General features: G+C 52.4%; 12 protein-coding genes across 12 annotated transcripts; 4 read left to right on the top strand and 8 right to left on the bottom strand.

Annotated features, from left to right (window-relative positions):
* Positions 1-804: 804 nt before the first annotated feature.
* Positions 805-2,211, bottom strand: CPAR01_02586 (uncharacterized protein; the record flags this gene model as incomplete). The annotated part of the gene is made up of 4 exons (XM_060486873.1): positions 805-838; positions 878-1,080; positions 1,138-1,946; positions 2,028-2,211. 4 exons carry the CDS (start codon positions 2,209-2,211, stop codon positions 805-807), a joined length of 1,230 nt encoding a protein of 409 aa, XP_060354201.1.
* Positions 2,212-3,155: 944 nt separating this feature from the next.
* CPAR01_02585 (uncharacterized protein) lies at positions 3,156-4,968 on the top strand (the record flags this gene model as incomplete). The annotated part of the gene is made up of 2 exons (XM_060486872.1): positions 3,156-3,510; positions 3,581-4,968. 2 exons carry the CDS (start codon positions 3,156-3,158, stop codon positions 4,966-4,968), a joined length of 1,743 nt encoding a protein of 580 aa, XP_060354200.1.
* A 70-nt stretch (positions 4,969-5,038) lies between these two features.
* CPAR01_02584 (major facilitator superfamily transporter) lies at positions 5,039-6,585 on the bottom strand (the record flags this gene model as incomplete). Its single annotated transcript, XM_060486871.1, has 4 exons — positions 5,039-5,610; positions 5,667-5,870; positions 5,935-6,308; positions 6,380-6,585. 4 exons carry the CDS (start codon positions 6,583-6,585, stop codon positions 5,039-5,041), a joined length of 1,356 nt encoding a protein of 451 aa, XP_060354199.1.
* A 1,091-nt stretch (positions 6,586-7,676) lies between these two features.
* CPAR01_02583 (uncharacterized protein) lies at positions 7,677-8,704 on the bottom strand (the record flags this gene model as incomplete). Its single annotated transcript, XM_060486870.1, has 2 exons — positions 7,677-8,282; positions 8,339-8,704. The coding sequence occupies 2 exons, from the start codon at positions 8,702-8,704 to the stop codon at positions 7,677-7,679; spliced, it is 972 nt and encodes a 323-aa protein (XP_060354198.1).
* Positions 8,705-9,204: 500 nt separating this feature from the next.
* Positions 9,205-13,036, bottom strand: CPAR01_02582 (HET domain-containing protein; the record flags this gene model as incomplete). The annotated part of the gene is made up of 6 exons (XM_060486869.1): positions 9,205-9,250; positions 9,324-9,504; positions 9,563-9,850; positions 9,905-10,438; positions 10,491-10,884; positions 11,033-13,036. 6 exons carry the CDS (start codon positions 13,034-13,036, stop codon positions 9,205-9,207), a joined length of 3,447 nt encoding a protein of 1,148 aa, XP_060354197.1.
* Positions 13,037-13,655: 619 nt separating this feature from the next.
* On the bottom strand, positions 13,656-14,639 carry CPAR01_02581 (anaphase-promoting complex subunit 10; the record flags this gene model as incomplete). The annotated part of the gene is made up of 3 exons (XM_060486868.1): positions 13,656-13,766; positions 13,820-14,192; positions 14,254-14,639. 3 exons carry the CDS (start codon positions 14,637-14,639, stop codon positions 13,656-13,658), a joined length of 870 nt encoding a protein of 289 aa, XP_060354196.1.
* Positions 14,640-16,564: 1,925 nt separating this feature from the next.
* Positions 16,565-17,095, top strand: CPAR01_02580 (uncharacterized protein; the record flags this gene model as incomplete). The annotated part of the gene is made up of 4 exons (XM_060486867.1): positions 16,565-16,645; positions 16,707-16,879; positions 16,948-16,978; positions 17,027-17,095. The coding sequence occupies 4 exons, from the start codon at positions 16,565-16,567 to the stop codon at positions 17,093-17,095; spliced, it is 354 nt and encodes a 117-aa protein (XP_060354195.1).
* A 144-nt stretch (positions 17,096-17,239) lies between these two features.
* Positions 17,240-17,494, bottom strand: CPAR01_02579 (uncharacterized protein; the record flags this gene model as incomplete). Its single annotated transcript, XM_060486866.1, has 1 exon — positions 17,240-17,494. The coding sequence occupies one exon, from the start codon at positions 17,492-17,494 to the stop codon at positions 17,240-17,242; it is 255 nt and encodes an 84-aa protein (XP_060354194.1).
* Positions 17,495-17,543: 49 nt separating this feature from the next.
* Positions 17,544-19,608, bottom strand: CPAR01_02578 (NOSIC domain-containing protein; the record flags this gene model as incomplete). The annotated part of the gene is made up of 3 exons (XM_060486865.1): positions 17,544-19,266; positions 19,410-19,499; positions 19,574-19,608. The coding sequence occupies 3 exons, from the start codon at positions 19,606-19,608 to the stop codon at positions 17,544-17,546; spliced, it is 1,848 nt and encodes a 615-aa protein (XP_060354193.1).
* Positions 19,609-20,104: 496 nt separating this feature from the next.
* CPAR01_02577 (ATP synthase subunit) lies at positions 20,105-21,364 on the top strand (the record flags this gene model as incomplete). Its single annotated transcript, XM_060486864.1, has 4 exons — positions 20,105-20,136; positions 20,196-20,284; positions 20,335-21,227; positions 21,281-21,364. The coding sequence occupies 4 exons, from the start codon at positions 20,105-20,107 to the stop codon at positions 21,362-21,364; spliced, it is 1,098 nt and encodes a 365-aa protein (XP_060354192.1).
* A 200-nt stretch (positions 21,365-21,564) lies between these two features.
* CPAR01_02576 (ribosomal protein S15) lies at positions 21,565-22,586 on the bottom strand (the record flags this gene model as incomplete). Its single annotated transcript, XM_060486863.1, has 2 exons — positions 21,565-22,478; positions 22,541-22,586. 2 exons carry the CDS (start codon positions 22,584-22,586, stop codon positions 21,565-21,567), a joined length of 960 nt encoding a protein of 319 aa, XP_060354191.1.
* Positions 22,587-23,002: 416 nt separating this feature from the next.
* On the top strand, positions 23,003-24,096 carry CPAR01_02575 (ribosomal protein S2; the record flags this gene model as incomplete). The annotated part of the gene is made up of 3 exons (XM_060486862.1): positions 23,003-23,172; positions 23,307-23,755; positions 23,831-24,096. 3 exons carry the CDS (start codon positions 23,003-23,005, stop codon positions 24,094-24,096), a joined length of 885 nt encoding a protein of 294 aa, XP_060354190.1.
* Between the last annotated feature and the right edge of the window lie 1,855 nt (positions 24,097-25,951).

Genomic DNA, 25,951 nt, shown 5'->3' with positions numbered 1-25,951 from the left:
TTGAACGATGATGGGATTCAGGGAACTGGAAACTCATAAGTTCTACCTATGCCTTTTAAATAAAGGCGAGGCAACATGAGAAAGATATTGACAACAAAAAGAGCCTGCGACTACATACTGACATGCCCAAAAGCAGTTAGATATGATCACCATCTACCGTATTCCTGGGAGGAGACCCCAGGTTCGTGGGGTGATTCGGGAACCAGAGACTGGGGTAAACCAACCAGGCACGTCTGTCTGTCACTCGTTGCGACCGAACATGCGGCCTTTGAACCAATCATTCGGCCGTTTTCCCGACGTCCAGGAGAATGGGACTGTCACCCTTCTGGGGATGCGGGATGAGTGCGCGTGTGAGCTTGGCGCCAACTTCTGTGATGAGGGTAACGGCATCCGGGCTAATCAGGGACTAGGTCTGGTACGATATTGGCGCTTCTTTCGAGAGAAGCCGGCACTGAAGTCGATAGACCCGATCGATCGGAGAATGAGAAAAATGATTGGCTTTTGCCCCGAGACTTGTGAAATTCTATCCGCTACATACAGGGAGGCCTTACCAAACCGTGCAGAGCATAGTGTGGCTTCCTGCGTGACCCCCGAAGGCGCCACTAGATCAGAATGTCATCCATATTTTTCACACTGTGAGCCAAGTACGTACGAGACTCATCCAACGTAGCTTTGTTTCGGCGTAGAATGTTTCTCTTTCCTGCTATTTTGTATCATCTAGACTCTCTTTCCCATTCGTGCATACGGATTTCCCTGAGGACGGGGAACGTCTCATTTTCAAGACTACAAAGCTACTAATGTTAACTAAATCAGGTAGTCGAACTCATGAAGTTGTAAGCTATAAGCATCAGAGTTATCAGTCTGAAATGAAGTATACCTCCCTTGTTGTGTAAGTACTTGAGTTCGAGCCGAAAAGCTGTCAATATCGTAGTCCATGCCTGATCTCACATGTTGAATGTCCTTTTCCTCCAGAGGCAGTGAGTATTCTGTCAGAAAGCGCACCATCCAGTCATCAAAATCATGCGTTCTGGAGTCACCAGACAGCAGGCAGAAGTTTTGAAAAGTAGCAAGGCGTTCGATCTGTCGTTAAATCAGCCTTCTTGCCCACAGAGGTCAGCTACGTGGACGGAAACAAACCATTGGCGCCGTGTTTGGCCAGTACTGTCGCAATTCGACAATGGCTGCAAAGTTCGCATTCAAGGCATCTCGCGCGCTCTTTAGATCTGCTTCCTCGCCGAATAAGAGCGTATGGAGGAGCACCGATGACGATACTACCGCCATGTGCCCGACAGTAGGATAGACGACTTCACATCCCTGCTTACCACGGGCGAGCTTGACAAGATTGCTGTAAGCCGAGGCGTGGGACTTGCATCTACTATGATACATGCTAGCCGCGGAGGATCTTGGCTCTTGAGAGCTGAGGAACCTGAAGTAGAGCAGGACGGAATAGTGATGATACCCAAGATGAAGGGCGACATATGGCCCTCCAGTTCCTCTGTTGATATGCCAGTCTAGCATTTCCTCTTTCCATTTGATGTTGTTGGGCAGGGACTTTTCCCAAGTTTCTAGCTGCTGAGACAAAGAGTATATGCTGCTCTCAATATCCTCTGCAGTCATGCTTCTGTTGACACTATGACGATTGAGTTGCTGTATTGGGCCAAATAGCTGTACCAGAGAGATCTTGAAAGCCCATATTCCTGGCTGCCATGGCTTCTCTAGTTGTGTTGATGTAGGGTCTAGAGACTGAAATATGGCTTCATCCATGGGCAGATCAACGGCGAGCTCTGTATCTCGAATCTGTGGCAACAAGCGGAGGCTTGAAGACGACCATCGATCTGCCATGAAGAGTGACCACCATATTCTCCTGTGAATCTCGAGATCAACCAGCCGTGTCCCTACAGTCGAGGTGCCAAGCTGCATGATGTGAGAGAGACTGATACCGGTCCCTGTCCATGGTGAGCAAATAGACCCAGAAGAAAACGAGATGCTTCAAATCCATTCGTACAATTCCAATAACGATCACTTACGGAAGAACAAAGCTTCTGAAGAAGGGTTCAGGTGAGCTGCGCACAGATTCGCGATGAGGATACACGCCTGAATGTTTTCGACGCAGACGTTTTCCAAATTGGCCAGCAACATCCGCTTGGATTCCTCCATCAATCCGGCCTCCAGGGCCCGTGTCTCCTCGTCGAGAGCGAACCTCGAACCCATGCTGCAAATGGCCAACAGGAGGATCCTGCTAATAGACCCATCTTGAACCTCCTGCCGAAGTTTTGCGGGGTGGAACAAACTGTGCGGCCGATTGTGTAGCTTGTCTAGATAATAGTCGACGAGAAGTACAGCCGTGTGAAGCGGCAAGCTTATGCCTTCGGTCTTTGTCGAAGTAGGCGTGGAGGTATTTGACAACGAAGGTGTCGGTTCAGGCCTTGGAAGTAACGGCAGCGGCGATGGAGGAACGCGTGAGAGAGAGCTTGCACACGGTAAACTTCTAGCTCGACAAGTATCGCATGGCTCACCTACCGCGAGACTACGGCGGAGGCATTTTCGTTTGCTCTCTCGACACTGTCGACATGCTTTGGGGGGCTTCATCCGATTGTGGATTCAGATGAACGTACGAGCGTATGAATCCCATTCACACTCTCCATAGTTAAAGTCATTGATGGAAACAGGAACACGCCCTCTATTTAGTTTCTCGGGAATGAACAGCTTTCACTGGGTGTTGACCCGAAAACCCCACAAACCAACATGTGGAGGACGCTGCTGTGCATGAGTCGACGCCACTGAGGGGAAGCAAGACAGGCATGCTGGCGGGACTCTTTACTCGTCAATCGACGCTTCGCTGTCCGGCGTGCCGGCGTTACCCCCTCATTCTTCGCGTGTTTCGCAGATCCTTGGGAGCTAAGAACGAATGATCGGGATATAAGCCAATCATCTTTCACAGATTCCGACGTGTGTTGAACACCGCAGATCCATCCTTCTTCTCTTGAGTTGCTCTGCTAGCACTCTTGATCCTAAAATAACAACCAGTAACACTTTTTTTTTTTTTTTTTTTCACTATATTTCCTCTTTTCTCGTCTGATTTCTCTTCTACATTTCTTGTCTCTAATCACAGTCGAAGTACTCATCGAAGAAGACCGAACCGAGACCCCGATACGATGACGTTTCTCGATGCAACTCCCCAAGCCGCCGTGAAGATGGCTAACGTTAGTGTGAATATTCCACATCTCGTCCAAACAGATGGATCGAAACAACTTGTGGTGAAGGGCAAGCCTTTTCTCATGAGAGCTGGGGAACTTCAGAATTCTTCACTATCGTCCCCCGAATACATGAAAACTGTATGGGAGAAAATGGCCAATACCAACATCAACACTTTACTCGGCAGTGTGTCCTGGGAGATGATTGAGCCTGAAGAAGACAAATTCGACTTTTCGGTGCTCGACGAAATCATTAGCGACGCACGGAAACATTCCATGCACCTGGTTTTGCTATGGTTTGGGTCATTCAAGAATGGTATGCAGTCCTGTTTCTCGCCTGCCCTCGGGTGACAGATGGGAAAGATAACTAAGACTCAGAAATACAGGACTGTCTTCCTATACACCGGCTTGGGTGAAAACAGATGACAAGAGGTTTCCGCGCGTCAAGCTTCGCAAGGCCGGAGGCCGTCTCGAGACCGGCGACGTTCTGTCAATCTTCAGCGCCGAGAGCCGCAAAGCAGATGCCAAGGCCTTTGGCCGACTAATGGAGCACTTGAGACAGGTGGACGAGTCACACTCTACTGTTCTGATGGTACAAGTCGAGAACGAGTGCGGTGTTTTGGGAGATTCTCGGGACGGTTCAGAGCTCGCAAATGAAGCCTTCCGTGAACCAGTCCCAAAGGACCTTGTCCACTTCCTATCTGCAGAGTGGGATCAGCTACACCAAGATTTGCGAGAACAAAACCTCACGCAGTTTGATCGTCAGACTTCACACCTTGACGGAAGCGGAGATTGGGAATCTGTGTTTGGAAGCAGTCCCCGGACCGATGAGTTATTCATGGCATACAACTACGCTCTCTATCTGAATCAAATTGCCGCGGCCGGAAAAGCGGCGTATCCTATCCCTCTCTATACCAACGTATGGATGAACTACGTCGGCGAAGACTCTGACAACGAATTTCCCGTGGTGGTAGGCGGCGGCGGCATGCCGGGAGACTATCCCTCTGGAGGACCCGTGAGCAACGTCTTGGACGTATGGATGCGCTTCGCGCCGAAGCTGGACTTTGTCGGGCCCGATGTCTATCTCAACGACTACGCCAGCTCTTGCGCCAAGTACAGGCACCGTAATCAACCTCTCTTCATCCCGGAGCAACGACGAGACGACTACGGAGCACGCCGCATCTGGATTGCGTACGGAACCTACGGTGCTATGGGGGTTGCCCCCTTTGGTGTGGATACTATCGAGCCAGAGGACAGCCCCTTCACCAAGCACTATGGTCTGCTGAAGTCTGTTTCGCCCATCGTCCTTGAAGCACAACGACACCCGAACACGTCAGTGGGCTTCTGCTTCGACGAATTGCCGGCGGATGGCACCGGGAAGGACCCAAGCCCTGTCATCCGTCGTACCTGGGGAGAGTTTGAGATCACCATAGAACGGTGCTTTGTGTTCGGCAAGCCCGGAACAGGGGCTGGAATGGTGATACATCGAGGTGGAGGCAAATTCTTGCTCATCGGCTGGGGTTTCCAGGTCAAGGCAAAGGCATTGGGCCAGGACCGGAGCTTCACCGGCATACTCAAGTTTGAGGAGAAGATTGTAGAGGACGAAGGGGCCGGCCGCTTGAAAACCAGCAGAGTTTTGAACGGAGATGAAACGAGGAGCGGCAAGTTCGCGATGATGCCTAACGAGGACCCAGATTACGGCGGCTTTCCGATCTCCGTTACGATCCCAGCCAGGACGATGATTGCAGAGGTTACGTTCTACTCTTTGTCTTAACTAGATTGGGATGGTCCTATGGTACTGGGCCAAAGCCTACAGAGAGGAGACCACAGCAAAATTCTGAAGGCTAGCATTTACCGCGCAAGACCGATCCAACTCTGACGTACTTTGATATCACCATCGAACTGAAAGCTGCGAGCATGAACCCCCCCGCAAAAGTCCAAGTACCCTGAAACTCTCTCTGCACATCTGTCGCTGTGTTTCCTTGCGGACGCTGCGCGGCACCTCCAATAGGGTTCCCGATCAACGCGCCAAAGCTGGCGATGGTGTATCCCATGCCCATTCTCGTCCCATACTCTGACAAATTATCCGTCAAATTTGCAATAGTAGCCGGAGGTAAAGATACCATGCCGCCCGAGACGAAGCCGTACACGATTGATATTACGACCAAACCCGGCAGGTCGGTCGCAAAGCGGAAGAGAAAGAGAACGGTGGCCGAGCAAAGACAGCAAGGGAGCATAACGGTCATACCGCCGTACTTGTCAGCAAGCCAGTTGGGGGCTAGACGACCGAGGAGACTTGCAGCGTTCATGGCGCTGAGGATGTAAAAGGACGTGTCTTGATCGACGCCCAGACGAATGGCATAGGCATCCACGTAGAAGAAGGGGATGTAAACCGAGCCAATCATCAGGGCGAAGGCTGATTGTGTGTTAATTACCGTAGTGAGTCGAAGACCTTTTGGAAACGAGACTGACCGATGCAAAATGAGACATAGGGAACATCGCGAAAGTGCTTCAGGCGAAAGAGAGCACCGCGCCGCTTGAGATTGGGTCGAAGACGCATGATTGCAATGCAAATCAGGAGGCTTCCGGTAACGATGAATGCGAATACCCGAACAGCCCAAGGAAAGCCAATGGATGCAATAAGGCGTCTCTCCATGATGGGATACACAATTCCCGCTTGACAATACATTAGTACCCGTGCTTGCGTACATTGTCATCTCGGCGTCTTTTCGGAGCTCACCTAGACTGCTTCCCGTAGCAGCAATGCCAGTCGCTATCATCCTCCTCTTGCGGAAGTAGAGAGGAATCACGGCCACACAAGTCAGCCCCAGCAACCCACTACCCATTCCGACACAGAGCGCCTGCGCGAGGAGAATCTGCCAATACTTTGTGCACAAGCTCAGCATAAATAGCCCGAGAGACGTCATGGTAGTGCCGCAAATGAGGATGAAGCGAAGATACCCCGCGTCGAGAAGCCAACCCGCGCAGACACCGATGAGCATCATAAGAAAGATCTGGATGGAGCCGATCCAAGAAATAGCCGAAGGGTTGACGTCTGGTAAGAGGACGTTGGAGTAGTAGGCTTGAAAGACTCCGAATGAGTTTGTCAAACCCCTTGAATAACGTCAACTTGAGTACTGCGGTTTTTGTCTGGACCGGCATCAGCTGCTACGGGGTCATCGTACCAGGTATTGGCAAACAAAATCCAGCTTCCAAGAACTTGAAGCCATGCGACAAGTCCTTGGTCCATAATTAGCTCTTCCTCGTCGAGTCGTGCTGTCTCGTCGTCGCTTGTCGGCGACGACGGAAATTGAGTTTTCTCTTCATCATACGCCATCACGATCTGTGAGACTTTTCCGGAAGGCGTACTTTGAGTTGCAGTCCTCAACATCTCGGATCGCCAGAGGGAATGGTAAAATTGGTATGGGCAGATTGTTCCATAAGATCTGCCAAAGATCGAATTCGAGAGAGCGCTGGGCCGCTCTTAAAGCTAATTGAGCAGTCCCAGCCGTCCAGGTTGGCATTCTCAAGCCGAACATCTTTGTCGCATCCCGTCAGACAAGCGTCGGCTTGCGAAGTCGCTAAACGAGAGTACCACATGGTGGGTCAAGCGGGAAACGGTCACAAGTAGGTAGTTGTCCATGTTGCGTGAGCTTCTCTATGACCTTGAGCATCAGGCCAATCAACAACGCCGGGATCTCGAATTCAGTTGGAGGACACTCAAGGCCCCCCTCGAAGCGACCATGCCCTGGATGGTTTGTGGGTTGAGCCGAAGACGACGGAAACAGGGTATGAGATTCCTTGACTCCAACGGCTTCTCACCACGGGGCGAGACATCCTAGTCATTGGAAGCGAGTACACCATATGCTTGTTCTTCCTGATCGAGCAATACAAAATCGTTTGGGGGGTCTTGGGCACTCGCATGTTTTATGCTTGTTCGTTGAGGGGGCCTTCGGCTTGACTTGACCTACATCGGCTTCGGCTTCGGCTTCACTGCAGCTTAGAGAAGACAGGCGAATGATGGTGGCGGTATGACAGTGTACTCTAAATTGCATCCAAGGAAGCACCTCAGACCCCTAGTGGTGGGTGTGAAGATAAGGTTGTGGCTTGCTACTTGATTCCAAGCATCACCGTTGATGGGGTGGTTTAGAACTTCAGCGGTGCAAAAAGCAAAAGATATAGAACCCGAAGAGTGGCTTAGCCAATCGCGGTGAGGATTTGAGCCTCACGCGGGGGTCGAACCCGCAACCTTGAGATTAAGAGTCTCACGCTCTACCGATTGAGCTAGCAAGGCGGGTCTTGATCGATGACCTTTTCTGCCGGTTTGGAGCTCTAGTCCCCTTGAACGCGGTCAGTACCTCTCTTCTCTTGCGCAGCTGATCTTGATCCTTCTCTTTCGTTTCTTGTCCTTTCCTCTCCTCTTGCTGGCGGCGAAAATTTTTCATCACTTGGGTATTTGAGTCGCCAGTGTCCTGCGCATTTTCATACCTTAAGGATGTCTTCAATCACCTCGCGCAGAGTCTCGCTCCCCCTTTGAAGCAAATGTCCCTCTCGCATATTCCCGGCTACAATCCCTCCGGGCAAGAGACTCCTTGTCATCTCTACGAAGAGTTCAGCCGTCGGTGGCCGATATGATTGAGCAAAAAAGTCCTCTAGCTGCTCATCTTCCACCAGAGTGACCTTGACCTTGTTATACTTAAATGTTAGATCTTCAACCGCTCTATGCACGTCCTTTGTTGAATATGATTCTGGCCCGTATAAGTTGAAGATATAGGGATTATGTCGCATCGGCGAGCTTATTGCGAGAGCTTCCCTGGCGCATGTCCGACCAACGTCTTTCACCGAGACCTTGGTTGTAAATCTTAGGAAAGTGTCTTTCTCATTTAGGGCGAACTGCCTGGTAAAACTTACCATGGGTATTGCGTAGTCTATGGGACACAGCACAGAAGAAAAATGCGGTGTATCATCACTTGCTGTCTTAAGTACTGACGCCCAATTTTCCATGAAGTAGGCGCATCGAACAAAGACCACCTCGGGTGCGGCACCGATGAGTGCTTGCTCTGCCTCGTAGTTCGTTCTTATCTCGCCCTACGACATCTACTTCAGCCATTTGCCTTCTGCGAATATCCTCTCTTTCAACTTACCGTCCCATGCTCCAAATGAGCCCCTATCCTAGACACATATACCAGACGCTTTACCGAACACCCGACCCTACTGATAGCAAACTTGACATTTGCTGCCATCTCCCGTGCTCTAGTTATCGGCTTGGACTCGGAGTACTGCGGAGGCGTGATGGATACGATGGCGTCAGCCCCGGCGAATCTGAGACTCGAAACATCGGCAACGTCGCCCTTGATAGCCTTAAATCGAGGATGGTCCTTAAATTTAGCCGGTACCCTTCCCAGGTCTCGATATACACCCGTTACGTGTGGCTGCGAAGGGTGGTCAAGGAGAGACCGAATGGTCGCCTGCCCAGTCTTGGGAGATGCCGGAACGATAAAGACGTTCATGATTGCTGTTGATGGGGAGAGAGAGAGTTTTAGCACACCAAGAACGAGTTTACATCGGCCAAAACTGACTATCTCCGGACTTATAGCTCCGGGGAGTCCGGGGGAGCTCCTAATTCCTATATAAAGGCTCGCTGATGTGTGACATCACACCACAACGGTCTAGACTCGGGTCCATCGGTTGCCTGCATCTCCTGCATCTCCTGCATCCCGCCATCACGGTCCTCCCGATGCGTCAGTGGCTGCAATGTTTCACGGCCGAAAGCTTCCAGAGAACCCCCCATACGTTTGTCATATCAGCTGGGCCTAGAACATGGAGTTTTCGGCCCTTCCAGACCACCCCGCCCTCGCAAAATGTCCCGACGCTTGAGCTAGGCGATTTCAGGTTGGATGGTTGGTTATCTGCCTTCAGCCATGCCAAAAGGTCATCCCAACTTGTTGACCTATCACCTCAGAAACCTTAACGGCAACGGTCCAAGCTCCGATCTTGGCTACCCCTCGAGCTAGTGAGGACCATCCTCGGCCCTTCCCGGAGCGAGCTTCAGCGAGCTTAATCGTATCAGCCAAACTATCCCGTAATTGGAGTCTGAGGGGAATGTAGACGGCTCTCGGCCTGACTTACCGCATCGCAACATCCTTGCGGTAGAACATGCCCTCAAAATGAACACTTTCAACCCCCTTGTAAGCAGCCGATACTGCTTCCTCAAGGGTTTCACCCGTCGCGGCAACGGACAGGACACGACCGCCTGCCGTGAATAATTTATCGTCGACCTGATCAGTTCCGGCGTGGAAGACATGTACACCTAAGTATGGATGTGGTCAGCGATAGGCCATGGCACAATCCTACTAGTGCAGACTCACCTTCAGAGGTAGGTTCTATTCGGATAAGATCCCCTTCCCTGTATGATTCTGGATAGCCCTTAGCCGCAACAGTAATATTGCAGGCAAAACCTGCAAGTGTTTTCAGCTCGATGTCACCCAGCCTGTCCTCTACACAAGCGAGAATGATTTCTGGCAAAGCCTCGTCTGGCAGGACAAGTACCATGCTCTGCGTCTCTGGGTCGCCGAAACGCGCGTTGTACTCAAGCACTTTGGGGCCTGTGGACGTCATCATTACCCCCGTGAAGAGCATGCCGTTGAAAGGTCTCCCTATGTCTCTAGGTTAGCCTCATGTGTGTTAGCACTACTTTGTTCCCGACTTACTTTCTAACTCAAGGCCAACAATAGTCGGCAAGATGATCTTTTCTTCAATGTCGGCCATCTGCTCCTCAGTCACGGAGGGAACAGGCGAATACACGCCCATACCGCCGGTATTCAGTCCCTCATCGCCGTCAAGAGCGCGCTTGTGGTCTTGGCCCGGCGGCAGAGAGAGAATCGATGTTCCATCAGTGAAGGTGAGGACGCTAATTTCGTAACCCTCGAGGTACTCCTCAATAATCACCATCTCGCTAGCACCACCGAACTTGTCCTTGAGCATGATGTCCTCGAGGGCTTGCTCCGCCTCTACGGTCGTCTCGGGAAGGATGACACCCTTTCCTGCTGCAAGGCCGTCCACCTTGATGACCACTCTACGGCCCAACCTTCGTACATACGCCTTGGCCTTGTCGCAGTCAGCCTTGTCAAAGGTTTCGTAGCATGCGGTCGGAATCTTGCGTCTGCACATGAAGTCCTTTGCAAAGTCCTTGGAGCCTTCGATGATGGCCGCTCTCTTACTTGGGGCAAAGCAACGGATTCCATCTATATTGTGTTAGAAAATGCTTCCTTACATGATATGATCCAAATGGCTTACTGCTCCGAAAGTGATCTCCCATGCCCCCAACAACAGCGTCGTCTGGGCCGATGATGACAAGGTCGATTTCAAGCCTCTTTGACAGCTTCACGAGGCCACCATAGTCGTCAAGGGCTATTTCGCGGCAATTCGAGGCTTTCGTCAAGGTTCCGGTGCCAACATTGCCCGGCAAAACGTAGACATGCTCTACTGATTGCGATCGAGTGAGTTTCCATGCAAGGGCATGTTCGCGACCGCCTTTTCCGATCAGGAGAATCTTCATTTTCGGGTGCTTCGTAACTGTTATGCTGACCTCGAGCTTTTGGTGACAATCTTTACTATCAGATGATGTGGAGGCTTGCATTCGGAAAGTCATCCGACAGCAAATTTCGCAGTGTGCAGGAAAGAAATGTTGCTTGATTGGTTAAGTCGGGGGCAGCAATGCGCGGGCTGAAGTAAGTGGCCGTTGAGGTGGGATTTCATGAAGAGTCTTAAATTCTCGCGACCGCGACTTAATGGAACTCAAATGTCACCCGCGGAGGACCGCCACGATTAAATCTCACTTTCTCGGTCACCTTCCCCCACATCAGCTCTTCGTCAACCAAGTAGCAGCTCCCAACTAGCAGTCGGTGATCACCCCTCTGTCGTGCAATGAAGGGCATCCGGCCCCCAAAAAGAACGACGACCTCGTCCCCAGGCTGCATCATCTTGGGCCCGATGCCCACACGGCCATCACGGGTCGCAAATACCTTTCGGTTATTCGAGTAGGTACGCGCCCCTGCTCCAAAGACCTGCAGCTTGTCCTCTCGATCCGGGTTCCCGAATTCCGTCGCCGTTGGCGGGAGACCGAACTCAGCCATCTGGGTAAGGAATGTCTCCGCCAAGTCTTGAGCCTCTCGGTCGAGCTCAGCGTGAGGTTTATGGGTACGATCGTCGAAGAGAGGGTTCAATCCTCCCTGATTCCTAGTAAGGAGGTGACTATAGCCAATGATGGAACCCAGAGCACCAGCCAAGATGGCTTTACAGAATACCACATCCAGTAGAATGTTATCGCGATACTTTCTTCCGCATCTGGGGGCGATCGGTATGTCGAAAAGCTGCTCCCAAGCTCTCACAATAGCTTCCGCAGTAGCACGAGCCCCAAATCCAAACGCAAGTGTTTCGGTCGTTTTCGATACCACATCAACATGATACCCATCTATAGACAGAACCTTTGGCCGCACGGGATCGTTGCGGACCGGAATATCGTGAAGCTCGGCAAAATAACGGAAATGCCCATCGCAAAAGCCAGCGAGATAGGCTCCCTTGAAGACGGAACATGTCCTTGGGTCAAACCACTTTGGAACCCAGGACGGATAGTCACCGATGCCTGGGTCCTCGTTATGTTGTACGTGGTCAAGGACGTCTAGAATCCGAGGCTGTTTGCGCAAGAGGAACCTCGTAAGATCGCAGTACACCAGCACGGTCTCCCTTTTGTAATCTGGTCGCAAAGCTCTCGGCCGACCAAAGTTGAGATCCGGAGCAAGACCATTGACGAAATGATTGACCCGTGTCAAGCCTCGACGAATTAACCGAATGCGCCAACTGTCATTGTTGTCAAAGACCTGCGTCAACGCCAGCACAGGGTTCAGCCCCTCGTCGCAGATACCGAGGAGGGAAAACACCTTGTCTCGGTCATCCGTCGCTTGCAATGTTCGCGTCAGCTCCAGAAGTGCAAGAAACGAGCCAATCGAGCCCTCGACCTCGGGCTGGCCGAGAAAACTGTTGGGTTGCCGTCGCATGAGGATCAAATTCCATAACTGGTAGGGTCGGTCGATGAGGATCTCGCTTTTCCAACCCGCGAGCACAATCAATGAGGCGATCAAGTCGAAAAACGACATTTCCAGGTCCTCAATCTTGGCAATCGCCCTTGAAGATGCCACCACCTCCTGCACACACCAGCAACGGCTGAAGTACTGGCGTTCAAAGACTTCGTCCAGGTGGATCATGCATGTCTCCGGTAGGTCTTCGAGCATGCTGCTCATCAGGCCCTGGACTGTGCCGGGGTCGATTTGCCCACCGTTAGGTCCAGTAGCCGCTGGATGAGTAAGTTCTCTGATTCTTGCGAGCCGTTCCGCGGCCTGGAACGCTTCATGTGTCCCGGAAGTCTTGAGACCGAGCCATACGATAACGCGGGCAGCGTGTTTGTAGACCAGCCTCATGTACTGGACCTGCCGAGCACGCTCGTCCAGGTCAGACTGATCGATGCAGAGCGCATCGACCCACAGCCTTCGCACCTGGTTCGGCAAGCGTAGAGAGCGCAGAGCATCTTCTAGATTTGGCCTGATAGGCATAGGACAGCCTTGCATCCAGATGTAGTCTCTCGGCTGTTCCGTCGGTTTTCCCCACGTGTAAGACAAAGCTTCGTAGGGAGGCGCATGCTCGATGTCGACAATTTCTAGATGCGCTCCAAAGGGGTCCTCTCCCGAGCCTGGGTACAGGAAGAGGAGTCGGGTGAAGGACGGTGTGCGACCCTCTTCCGCAATCGGTGGCAGAGATTGATATCGATACGTGCTGTTCCGTTCCATTGTGCTCTTCTCTTTAGGAACGGATGATGCCTCTGGGTCTTGGATTTGAGCATCAGCTCGCAATATCCTGCCACATTGTTAGCCAAGTTGTAGATATCTTTCGAACCATGTCAAGTGTCATCACGTGCGGATTTTCGTTTCGAAAGCCTCATTATCAGAGTCGGATACAATTCGTCCGGTCCAGCAGGGGTCACGATGGAAGTTACCAATCAACTGAGGGCCAGACCTCAGCCGCTCGCGCTAGCTAGACGCATGACAGGCAGCCATAGCTGCCAAGAAGACACGGGATGGTGTGAAGCTGTTGCTAAATATGCGGTGGCACCTCAGTAGGGTTGTCAATACAGTATGCCGTCCTTTCATGGCCGCGTAAATGCTGGGAAGTCTACCAGAACGGCCCTTTTGTTGGGCGTAACGTGCCACCAAACTCCTAGCTCTGTGAGAGCCTTCTCCGCATCCGACTTTTGGGTATCATTACAGCAAAAACAATAGTTGCAGTGTCATATGCAGTCCATAACACGCGAACGCCCTCGCCCTTTGAGTGACATGTCCAGCTAAAGTGGCCGAGGCTGTGGCTCACTCGAGTGTCGAAGTCGTGGGTTAAGAAGCAAGTTCCGCTGGCTCATCGAATCTCTGGTTCCTTCATGAAATCCGGAACAGATAGGCCAGCTTCGAGAACGGAGAGATCCCAGGGGTCTGCAGGTTCCTCGTCTGGCTCCTCACTCACAGCTCGCTTTAGATGTTGTCAGTCACATACTTGTCGCATGTTCAAGGAGATCAACTTACGCGGTTTGATATGTCCGCGTCGATGCTAGGGGTGTCCGTATCCGCAGCGTAGATCTTGATAGAACGAAGGTGCGTATCCTTGCCGTTCTGATGATTCTCAAGTATCTGCATTTGGAACACGTAGGAAACCAGCGTGTTACCGTCGGGGCCGCCGCCAGCGCCGTCGACTGGAACGATCTGCCAGCCAGAGGGTGTCGAGAGCTCCATTGTGGCAAATTGAATGAGATTGTTCTCGCTGGTACCGGACTTGAAGATGATCTTGGTTGGTGTGTAAGATTCATCTTCATTGTAGTCTACGTAGAAGCGAATGTCCCTGATGCCGACTCGCTTGATGAAGTAGACTGTAAGCTTGTGCGGCTGAGGACCATCGGATCTGTCTTATCGTCAGCAAAGGTGTGCATTTGTTCTCGGAATGGGTCGTCGGATAAACGCACTGCCAATAGGTTTTCAAGCTGTCGTCACGAAGCTGGTCGACGCCGTTCCCCTGCTTGTGGCTGCTGACGGTGAATTTCCCCAGATTTGAAATCTCCTTCAGACCGACAGCGAGGGGGTCGAACTCGGGCTCATCTTGTTGGTCCCCGACTTGGTCGCCGTTTTCTCCATCTTCAACACTAGTGTCGGTGCCAGAGATCTCGCCAAGGTCATCGAGTGGCATGCTGATGCCCTCCTCGTCGGAATACTCCGGGATGGGCTGGCTTCGTAGATACTCCTCCATGTTGGCGCCAGCTCTCATGGCCTCCCAGTCGACGCGTTGCGGTGGGAATGCCTCGCCGTCATCAGAATCGTCTTCGTCTCGACGTGAGCCGCCTAAGGGGCGCATGAGTCAGCAGTGTTGTGATGTCAAGCTAGAAGTGAAACGGTCGAGGTCTATGGCTGGTTTGCTACTTGTCAACCGTCCGATGTTGATGGCCGGGGCCAGAACATGGACCAGGCGGGTGTCATGCGACCCCCTGGTCCAATCTCCCGCACTGGGCGTCTAATCGACTTCGAAAGACATAGAAGACTAATTTTTCCCGTATTTCATCAATATCTTTGTGCAAGAAGTGCAAATCAAGGAGAAAACTGAAAGCTAGACAAGGTTTGTGCAAAAAGCTGCAATGAAGAGCTATGGATTCCCATCGAACAGTAGTCGAAATGATGCCCCTCCACGTAGAGACCGACCCCCCTGTCGGACGCCCGCAACTCGAGGCGACATCAAACAAATGACCATCACCTCTTAACTTGCAGGGCTGAGTGGTCAAATATTACAAGAGCGATGCCCCTCGCTTCGGCTTTGAGTGCATTGACGCGCTGGTGGTATTGTACGATGGACAGCAGCCAGAAGGGCGAAAAGCAGCGGGCGATGTTCAGGGAGATGACCACCTGAAATTAGGAGTCGGGCATCTATGAGAGGATGAAAAGAGCAACCTACCATTGGGACCAAGAGCTCGTGTCGCTCGGCGGTCGTAATAATCGCCCGACCACTGGCTTCCATGTTCAGCATCGAGGTCGAACCCGTTCTGGGTGAGCTGCTCGGGGCTTCGCAGGTCAGGCCGTGGACGGTCGCCATGGATGTTGCCCCGCTGTCGATCGTCCATTTCCATTCACCAGCTCAGGAGCAACATTGATGTATGAGATTGGCGGCCACAGCGCTTTCGTGAGTGAGCATGCGTGGTGATGATGCTGCTGCTGCGTTCACGGTCGAGAATCACGTGGATCCACCGAGATCTGTCACGTGTTCGCTTGTCGGTGTAACTTCCTTCACCGGCTCACCGGATCACCATCTTCACAAACGGTTGATTGGCGATTGGCTCGACAGAAATAGTATACATGGACATGGAAAATGATCCGTGATTTCTCTGAGAGTATTTTTTCTCTCAAGGTTCCATTGTGGCTTGAAACACATGCAGAATATGTTTGTTTGTTGGTGGTCAGAAACCTAGAGCTATCTGGCGACTCTATCCCTGATTACAACATACTTGCCAAAGACAACTGTCTAAGTAGTTTCGTGAGGGGTTCCAAGTCAGAAATGTAGTTCTTTTATGGGAAAGTCCCAAGCGATTGGTTGTGGTTGTCTCGGTCCTGGATCTTGCATTTCAGCTGAACACCTCGTTTGCTTTTTGCATGGCCTAGACTCAACGTTACCCCGACTCCGTGTAAGCAATCTACTTAACAACCTCCTCGAGCAGTAAACCCTCCTTCCACATTGGAACTAAAGTATTGAAGAGACTAATGCATCGAAAAGCCTCAGTGTGTCTTCATCATGTTGTCCTATGTAAGCGCCCGTGGAACGACCTAGTCAGCTATTCTCGTCCCTCTCGGATTTGTCGTCCAATTGACTAGCTACGGACTACACCAACCAATGGTGAGGTTGTCGTCTCACTTGAGAAACATAGATGGAAGTCTGCACTGGCCCAGACTTCTGCGATGTAGCCATATGATCATGAATGCTGCAGTGGCAAGGCGCATGTTCCAAAAGACGACCGGTGAGGAGGGGATCGTCTAACGCGGTGTTCCTAGTAAGCTAAGGGAACTTTCACGTCCGAGGCTTGCGTTCAAGACCCCGATTAGTCCTCGCAGACAAGAAGTTCAGATATCGCAGTGGCTAATTATACTATCTCACATCGAGTTGCCAGTCTTGACTCTGGGGTATAAAAGGCCAGAAGCATCCTGTCAGGAGGTATATGTAGAATCCGAAGCAAGCAGCACAAGTTCAATCTCATCTTCTCATCGTTTTTACATCTCGAGCCCTGAATAACAGCAAATATGAAGACTTCGGCCCTCATCTCAGCTTTATTCGCTTCCAGTGCTCTGGCAGCCATCGGAAGCTACTGTCATGACAGCAAGGTCTATTTCATCCTCAAGAACACGTCGACGGCATCCACTAACGCCTATTCTGTATGTATAGGGAAACTACGGAACCTGCCAGAAGACCTCCAAGTGCAGCTCTCTCAATGGCTACACCAAGACCAACCTCTGCCCCAATGACCCGGCCGATGTGAAGTGTTGCTTCTACCCGGACTGCAACAGCAATGGATACTGCCAGAAGGATACTCTTTCCTGCAGCGGCACATACTCTACGTAAGATTCATAATTTTCCTCTTCATCTAACCAATATCAAAATGTATAGCTAATTTTTCACAATGCAGTGGCGACTGCCCTGGTCCCTCTGGCTACCGTGTAAGTATGCATCTTCCTATCGCTCGAACTGATGCTGAGTTTAAACAGTGCTGCAACGTCAGAAAGCCACCCATCTGCAGCAGAGGCGACAGGACCAAGCGCTGCATTCCCCTTTGAGTGTGAGTTGGATTGGACGGGACCGCGTATGTACTTTAGTTGAATTGAATCGCATACGTGCTTTACCGTGGAAGGTGACCTGCTTGACCACGAGTGAGTTGTGCTTGCCGCCTACGCTAGATTTCTTCATCGTCACTTATCATTTCAGAAATATCGCCACGTAGAAAGCAAAGTATAGGTAGTTGAAGTATTGGATGGATGGCAGATCACATTCGACAGCGAGGGAGCAGTAGTCAAACTCAACAAGCAATTACATTGCACTTTTCCTGCCAGTAGTAAAAGAGAAACTATGCCCATCCAATGATCAGACCATGAAAACCCCCCAGGTCCATCCCAAAACGCCGGCCAGAGAGATCGAGGTATCATACAGCGCATTGAACACAATATGTTTATGCACATGAGGCCCAAGTGCCGTCTATGAATAAGAAATGCGACGCCGCTTAGCTTCCTAAGCAAGGGAGCTGCGCTTCTTCTTCAACTTCTTCTCCTTCTTGGGCGTCTCATCATCTTCGTGCTTGCGCTTCTTCTTGGTGCTGTCGGTAGCCTTGACGGGCGTCTCTTCGGCCTCGTCCTCGGCCTTCTTGAGCTTCTTCAACTCCTTCTTGCTGAAGACGACGGGCGTGCCGTCCTCGCCGAGCTGAACGTCACCACGCTCGAACTTGCGCTTGAACTTGGACACGCTGATGCCAGCAGCCTCAGCGAAACGCTCGTAGTCCTTTTCGCTCAGCTTCGCCGGTGTGCCCTTGACAGCCTTGCTCTGCTTGACGGGGGTCTCGACCGCGGCGATGGAGACGCGCTTCTTCTCCTTCTTTTCCTTCTTCTTGTCCTTTTTGCTCTTCTTCTCTTCTTCGCTAGCGTCGTTCATCTCGGCGTCCTCGTCTTCGCTCTCGGCGTCCTTCATCTCCTCATCGACGACCTGGATGAGCTTCTTGGACTTGCCGTTGACCTCGGTCTCGACACCGTCGGCATCGGCGTTGTACTTGCGGGACTCCTTCAGGCTGAAGCCACCGGGAGCGGTGAGCTGGCCGTCAGGGCCAACACCAACACCCTTGGGGAGGAGAGGCTTGCCCTCCAGCTTGCGGAGGAGGTTCTCAAGCTTGATGCGGCTGGTAAGGCCGAGGATGCTGCGCTCCTCCTCATCGTCCTGGTTCTCGGTGTCGCCGAGAGCGTCAACACGCAGACCAAGGGCAGTCTTGGCGGCGAGGGAACGGGCGATCTTGCCCTTGTTCTTGCCAGTGGCCTGGCCAACGAGGGAGGAATGGTAGATGATACCGTACTTGGGAGTGTCGTGCTTGGTCTTGAGAGCACGGAAAAGCGCCTTCTCAGCACCGTAGATCTGGATGGTGGAGGAGGGGGCCTTGGCAAGGGCAATGAGGGAGCCAGCGTGGGCGATCAAGCGGGCACCAACGAGGTAGCCAACGAGAGCAGTCAAGTTGGGGGCCAGAGCGCGCATGCGGGTCTCGAGGTAGGTGGAGAGGGAAGTGCGGTACTCGGAGTAGGTGATGACCTGCTGGGCCAACAGTTGGATGTTCTCCAAATCTTCAGGGGTCATCTCAGTTCCCATGGAAATCTCGGCAGCAGTCTTGACAGGGCCCTCAAGCTCCTCGGGAAGGATATCGGAGAGATCGGTCTCGGCGAAGTCCTGGCGCATGCCAACGGCAACAACAAGACGGGCGTAGACCAGGTTGTCGTTGAGGATCTTGGCAAGCTCGGGGAAGTGCCAGCCGTACCATTCCTTAGTGCGCATGGCGTAGACGTTCAGCTCCTTGTCGAGATCGTCGACCAATTTGATAGCCTGGACAACCATGGCGTCGACCTTGTCGGCGGAAAACTTAAGCTTGTGTCGCGAAATGGAGTGCGACAGACCAAGGGCCATGCGGTCCATAGTCTCGGTGCTGAGACCGGGAATGAGGGAAGAAAGGTTCTCGCGAACAGCGCGGAACAGGTCCTGGGAGGCAGCATCGGAGACGGCCTTGATATCCAAGTCGGGAAGCTTGCCAATGGCAGTACCGAGCTTCAGGTCGGCGACGGCAAGGGTGGCCTTCTTCTCGTCCTTGATCTCCTTGAGCAGGTTGGCGAGCATTGGCGGGACACGACCCTCCTTGAGACCGGCGGCTTCCTCGACGGCGACGGCGGAGCTATCGAACTTGACGAATGACTTCAACTTGAGCCTTTGCAATAGTCAGCCTCGATTGTACTCAAACGCAGCGATCTAATCAAAGCCGAGAAACCAGGTTTGCTTGCACGCGTGTGCGCTGCTGCGTGACACTCTTGAAGACTGGCTGCAATTGTCGATTGTGGGAGCGCGACTTACATCTCGTTGATCTGCTCCGAAGAGGTCGGTCCAGTGGTGAGCTCATCGCGCTTGAGAAGCTTCTTGTCGGCAGCCTTGAACAGACCGTAGCTATTTCTCGTGTTAGCTTTTCAATTGCTGCCACTATCTTTTCCCTTCTGGTTCTTTTCCAAATAGAAACTTACCCTGCCGGCGTTTCGGCGAGAACGAAGAGAGACATTGTGAGAACCGTCGATGCTCTTCAAATCTGGCCAAGTTGGTCCCTCTGGTGAAATCCTCCGCACGTGGGTGTAAATGTTATTGTCGGCGGAGGCAGGTTTCCAGCGAGCGGATTGATGGTTTGGAAATATTTTTTTCTGAACCAAACCAAGCTCCACCAATTTTTTTTCGATGGCTGCAGAGCCTTTGGGCGGGTCCCACCCCACACACCAATTGGCAAGTGGGATGGCCCGGAGCGCGTAAAATCTGTTTCGCCGAGAAAAGCCGCCTCCGGTGGCCTGTGCGCTGCTACAACTCGTAATGCCTTAGGTAAGGGAAGGTGGACTTGGTCGGCCTTGCTGGGACCTTGCAGCTGCCGTGCAGTAATTCGGTTTGGCAGTGAGTGAGAGCGAGCGTTCTAAAGTCAACGACCACAGCTGTCTCCGTTTGCGCCTCCACCAGACCGGCGTCACCACCTCCAATCGCCTTCGAACCAAACAATCCACAACACAGCCAAGATGGAGGGCCTATTCTTCAACGTCAACAGTGGGTGAGTATTGGGTTTATGATGGATGATAGGGCTCATGGGCTGTAGCTAACATGGTGCAGTTACATTGAGGGTATCGTTCGTGGATACAGGAACGGCCTTCTTACCGGCTCCAACTATGCCAACCTGACGCAGTGCGAGACCATCGATGGTGAGTGTTTCTATATGCCCCTGTGCGATGCACATCTAATACGGACCCAGATCTCAAGTTGCAACTCGGCCCTGCGTACGGCGACTTCCTCGGCAACCTCCCTCCCAACCCCTCGACGTCAGCTCTCGCCGCGAAGACGACCGACAAACTTGTCTCCGAGTTCCGCTATGTCCGCGCCAATGCTGTCGGCTCTCTTGCACAGTTCATGGACTACCTCACCTACGGTTACATGATCGACAACGTTGCTCTGTTGATCACCGGCACCCTTCACGAACGAGACACCCGCGAGCTTCTCGAGAGATGCCATCCCCTCGGCTGGTTTGAGACGATGCCAGTCCTGTGCGTTGCGACGAATATCGAGGAGCTTTACAACAGTGTTTTGATCGAGACCCCGCTTGCCGCCTACTTCAAGGGCAGTCTTAGCCACCAGGATCTCGACGAGCTCAATATCGAGATTGTCCGAAACACGCTGTACAAGAACTACTTGGAGGACTTCCACAACTTTGTCAACACTCATCCTGATATGGCAGGCTCGCCGACAGCTGAGGTCATGTCAGAGATCCTGGAGTTTGAGGCCGACCGCCGTGCGATCAATATCACGCTTAACTCCTTCGGCACCGAGCTTAACAAGAATGACCGCAAGAAGTTGTACCCCAGCTTTGGTAAGCTGTACCCGGAGGGAACCCTCATGCTCTCTAGAGCGGAAGACTTTGAGGGCGTCCGTCTTGCGGTTGACGGTGTCAGCGACTACAAGAGCTTCTTCGAGGCAGCTGGTCTCGGCGGCGGCCCGTCTGGCCCGGGTAACCAGGGCGGTGGCTCAAGCTCCGACGGCAAGAGCCTGGAGGATATGTTTTACCAAAAGGAGATGGAGATCTCCAAGAGCGCATTCACTCAGCAGTTTACTTTCGCTATTGTGTACGCGTGGGTGAGACTTCGTGAGCAGGTAATAACCACCAGACCCCTGAACGTGAGCTGGGCGAAGCTAATGACAAGCAGGAAATTCGTAACATCACCTGGATTGCAGAGTGCATAGCCCAGAACCAGAAAGACCGGATCGGCAACTACATCAGCGTGTTCTGAGTTTAATGTTTGGCAGTCCTGTTCTGTTAGTTTGTAGAATACCAGTTTCATCGTTTAATGGCAGGTCACAATGGCGCAAGGAGGTAGGTCAAGTTCATGACGTGGAGATCAGCATCTTTACCGATCGCTATAGTGTACATAGAGGACAATTACAAGTCTGAGTTTTACACGTGCCTACCCTTTCCCGCTTCTAGCCCACCCTAGAAGCTGATCTGCTCCTTGTAGGTCGCTGGTGACAGACCCAGCTTCTCGAGCAGATGCGTCCACCGCCCGCTTCCCCTCTCACTGCGCTCCATGTACTTGAGGAGCTTTTGCCGCCTGTGGCACAGGACCCTCAAGTTCCTCTTGTTGTGCTTGTCCTTGTAACCACGGTTCTGTGACAGCTCGTGCGAGAGCTTCCTGATCTTGGCGGTCAGAATGGCAACCTGCACCTCCGAGCTGCCAGTGTCGGGGCCGCCCCGAATTGGCGGCTTGGGGGCCTTGGGATCCACGAGAGCAGACTTGGGCTTCTTCGTCAGAAACTTGTCGGTGTTGTGTCGGCCAAACTCCTCGACACATCTCTTGATGTTGGTGTGGAGAAGGATCTTCGAGTTGGCATTGTCCATAGACAGAATACGCTTCAGAGCCTCTACTGCCTTGGCGTGAACCAGCTCATGCTTCTGGTCCGCCAATGCCTCCATAGCAGGGTCTGCCAGCTCCCTGATTTCCGACTTAACAGGTTTCGTCAAAATGTAGGCCTTGTCTATCACTGCTTGGAGCTCCTTCTCGTCGACGAGGTGGTTCAGAAGCCCCGGCGAAGTTGGCAGAGGGCGAGGATCGGAGATGATGTTTCCATTGTCGTCCTTGACGGGCTTCGTTGTGGGCGCTTGGCCGGCCGAGTCGAACGACTCCACGAAAGGAGTCGGAATGCCGTGGATCGGGTCGCCCCAGCTCGCATCCTTTTCCGCCTGGATCTCGCTCTGTCTCTTCTGGTTGGCAGCCTTGCGTTGTAGCGCCTGTTGGTGTTTGTACGGGTCCTGCTTCGCTTTGCGCTTCTTCTCGCGCTGGGAAAGATTTGCGGTCTGGATGACGGGGAGGAAGCTCGGGGTCGGTCTAATAGCTGGGCGTAGGCACACTATCACAGTCAATTAGCTTTTTAATTGCTTCTTGTATCCCCTAGAATAGCCTGAAGCTTACAGCTAGCGGTGCCTAGCCGTTGCAGGCTCTGTAATCTGGGAGGCATGGCGACAGCAGTTTCCCTTCAACGCGCGATCATCGATAATGGGAACCATAAAATTTCCTAGACTCTGGTCCCATATCTGGAGAGCAGCACTCCAATGGCGTCCGGCCCGTTCGTCCTCCGCTGCACATCCCCTGGGAGTGGAGGCGCCTCCTAGAGAGTACTAGCGGCTTTCCTACGCATCACGTGATCCCGGAGTCTCGTCAGGTACGTACTCTGCCGGGACTTGGAGACGCTTGGACCACAAGGGCCTAGCGAGGGCTTTGCTAGAGGCAGGAGCTGCCCACTCACCCACGAATTCGAGACGCACAACTGGGCGAACTTTTTTCGAGGATCGCGAAATCTTGACTTTCTTCCCTTTCCGCACCACCACCGTTCGACACCGTCTCCCCGTGGAAGAAAGACCGAAATCGCCCAAGATGGCTCCCGCTAACCTCCCCTCGATCTTCAATGCCACTTCCCAGGACATTGAGATGCTGCTTGCAGCTCAAGCCCACCTGGGAAGCAAGAACCTCCAGGTTCACATGGAGCCCTACCTGTGGAAGACCCGTGCCGACGGTGTCAACGTGATCAACGTTGGCAAGACCTGGTAAGCAAAGAAATCGACGCGTTGGAGAGGTTTCCCTCTCGGGGAATTTCGAGAACAAGAAATCACCAAGGAAACCTCTGTTGCGCTGCTCAATTTGCGCCAGCGCAAAAATCGCTGACTTTTTGCGCCTCCAGGGAGAAGATTGTCCTCGCCGCCCGCATCATCGCCGCCGTCGACAACCCAGCTGACATTTGCGTCATCTCTGCCCGTCCCTACGGTCAGCGTGCCGTCCTCAAGTTCGCCGCCCACACCGGCGCCGTCGCCATTGCCGGTCGCTTCACCCCCGGTTCCTTCACCAACTACATCACCCGCTCTTTCAAGGAGCCCCGCCTCATCATCGTCACCGACCCCCGTACCGATGCCCAGGCCATCAAGGAGGCTTCCTACGTCAACATCCCCGTCATCGCCCTCTGCGACACCGACTCCCCCACCGAGTACGTCGACGTTGCCATCCCCACCAACAACAAGGGTCGTCACTCCATCGGTCTCGTCTGGTGGATGCTCGCTCGTGAGGTCCTCCGCCTCCGCGGCACCATCTACAACCGCGAGACCCCCTGGGACACCATGGTCGATCTGTACTTCTGTATGTGGAATCCCCCCTTATAAGCATGCTCTGCACGAGAGATGTGGAACAAGTGAGAACTAACACATCAAATAGACCGCGACCCCGAGGCTGAGGCCGAGGAGAAGGTCGAGGAGGAGAAGCTCCCCGGCGTTGAGGAGGAGGGCGTTGCCGCCATTGAGTCCGGCTTCCCCGCCACCGGCGACTGGGACGCCCAGGCTCCCGGCTTCACCGGTGCTCAGGCTGGTGCCAACTGGGACGGTGCTGGTGACGAGTGGGCTGCCGCTGGCGCCGCTCCCACCGGTGACTGGGCCGCTGCTGGCGACGCTGCCGCTGCTGCCCCCAAGGAGTCTTCCTGGTAAACTCCCTTTCATCATTCATGTGTCGGCATGACACACAAAACGAGAGGATTCCCCCAAACACATCAACCTACAAACGCACCGGTCATCGAAGCACGGTGTGCGAAAGATATCCACAAAACGGCGGAACAGCAAATGGTCATGGAATGGTAGATAAAAGACTCTGGCGGAGTTTTTTTCTTTTATGATCGCTGGTAGCAATCTTGGGGGCAAAAAAAGGAAAGGGTCAACTTGGTCTGCACTAATGAGGGAAAGATACTCGAACCAAAAAACATTGTGAAATAGTCGGCAAACCACCAATTGTTTGTGATGTCGTTTTGGGGAGAGGGAAAGCCCTGTGTGGCCAAAAGGGGTGGACTTAATCGTTATCCCGCTCTTCTTTTGCTTGCTTTCCGTTGAAAGCTTCTGGTCGAAAAAATCATGAAATGTTTGAGGACTTGAAATACCACAACCCCGTTGGTCCCTCAACCTGATTCACCTTGCGTCTTCGTGACTTGGCCTTGCTCCTTGCCGCCCCTATCTTCCTAACCCAGTGACATGCCTTATTTATTCATTTAAGGGATCGTCGTCTTCCGAGTGCCTTCCGCTTCTGTTGTCCTCCGCCATACCTGTCCGAAGCATGGATTGCCATAGCCGTCCAACTTCTTCAATGTTGCGGTCAATCAGCCATAGAAGCGAGATCCTGGTCCAACCAGATCCTCTGATCATACTCGATCCAGCCGCTGCATAATCAAGGTTTCGTTCACCTCTTTTATTCATCTTTCCTCCACCAGCAAAGTGGGATCATTGACAGAAGCCAATCTCAAACAAAAAGGAGGAGAGAAAGTTACCGAATGACGCGACACTGGTTAGCTGTCAGTAATTTACCTGCCTTTGTCTCTTCTTTACTGAAAGGGTCCAAACTAGCAGTGAGAAAGAGAAGGTGAGCAACACAAATTTGGCTGGTACTGAACAGCCGGCTCAAAAAAAGCCGGTGAAGTGCGAGGACTTCGTTACACATTGATCCATCAATGTATACCATTCAAGCAGTGAAACCCTTGAGTCAGTTGGGAAATCTGAAAAATCACTTTCACATAAGTGACCGATTCATCTGCTATGCAGAAAGCCAGAGAACGGAGAAGAGTTTCGCACCGGATTCTCGCTTTCTTACCTTGGATATGGAATTTAAGAACTTTGGCAAAGACTACCGTCTGTATTACTCGGTGTTGTTCAACTTTTACACTTCTCAATCCCTAATCTAACTTACCTGAATATCTTCCAATTAGGATTAGAAGATTCACATTCGTCTCGGTCAAGACGTCAGCCCAAACTTTGCTACACCACCCTTCTGGAGCACTCAGAAGGTGGAATGGTACCCAAGGTACCGCAGCCGATCCGCTAGGACGTGAAAGAAGACACGACTTAGGAGTTATAATATGCGCTATACCCTATTATACCCTGTCAAACCTATCCACTATATACTTGGACCGAAATCAAATGGATGAGCTCGCTCAATGATTATCCACTTCTTGAAAAGCCCGATTGGGATTATCGAGGGACAGATACCAGCAAACACACACCAAGTGAGCCACGAGAAGGGCAGCGGCCACTATCTCTCTCAAAACTGATTTCAGTTGTCAAGATTAAAACAAGCGCATAGTGGCGGGTGGCCGTCCTACTGCCCTCCCTCATCACCGGAGGTACATGACCGGCAGCAAGTCGCGGATCCGGCCCACTTTCTGTTGGGTAAGGTTTCTAGAAGTGTTTTGTCGGTTAGCTTAGCCCTTTCGAAGCCAGCAAGGTGTTGCTCAAGGTACTTCACACCGAAGTTTCTGTTCTCACGTACGCATGCATAGACATCATATCAGAGTCAAAGATG

This window comes from Colletotrichum paranaense (genome assembly GCF_030867605.1).
Source record: "Colletotrichum paranaense strain IMI 384185 chromosome Unknown Scaffold_2.1, whole genome shotgun sequence".
NCBI lineage: Eukaryota > Fungi > Ascomycota > Sordariomycetes > Glomerellales > Glomerellaceae > Colletotrichum > Colletotrichum paranaense.
This window is presented reverse-complemented; position numbering and strand designations above follow the sequence as displayed.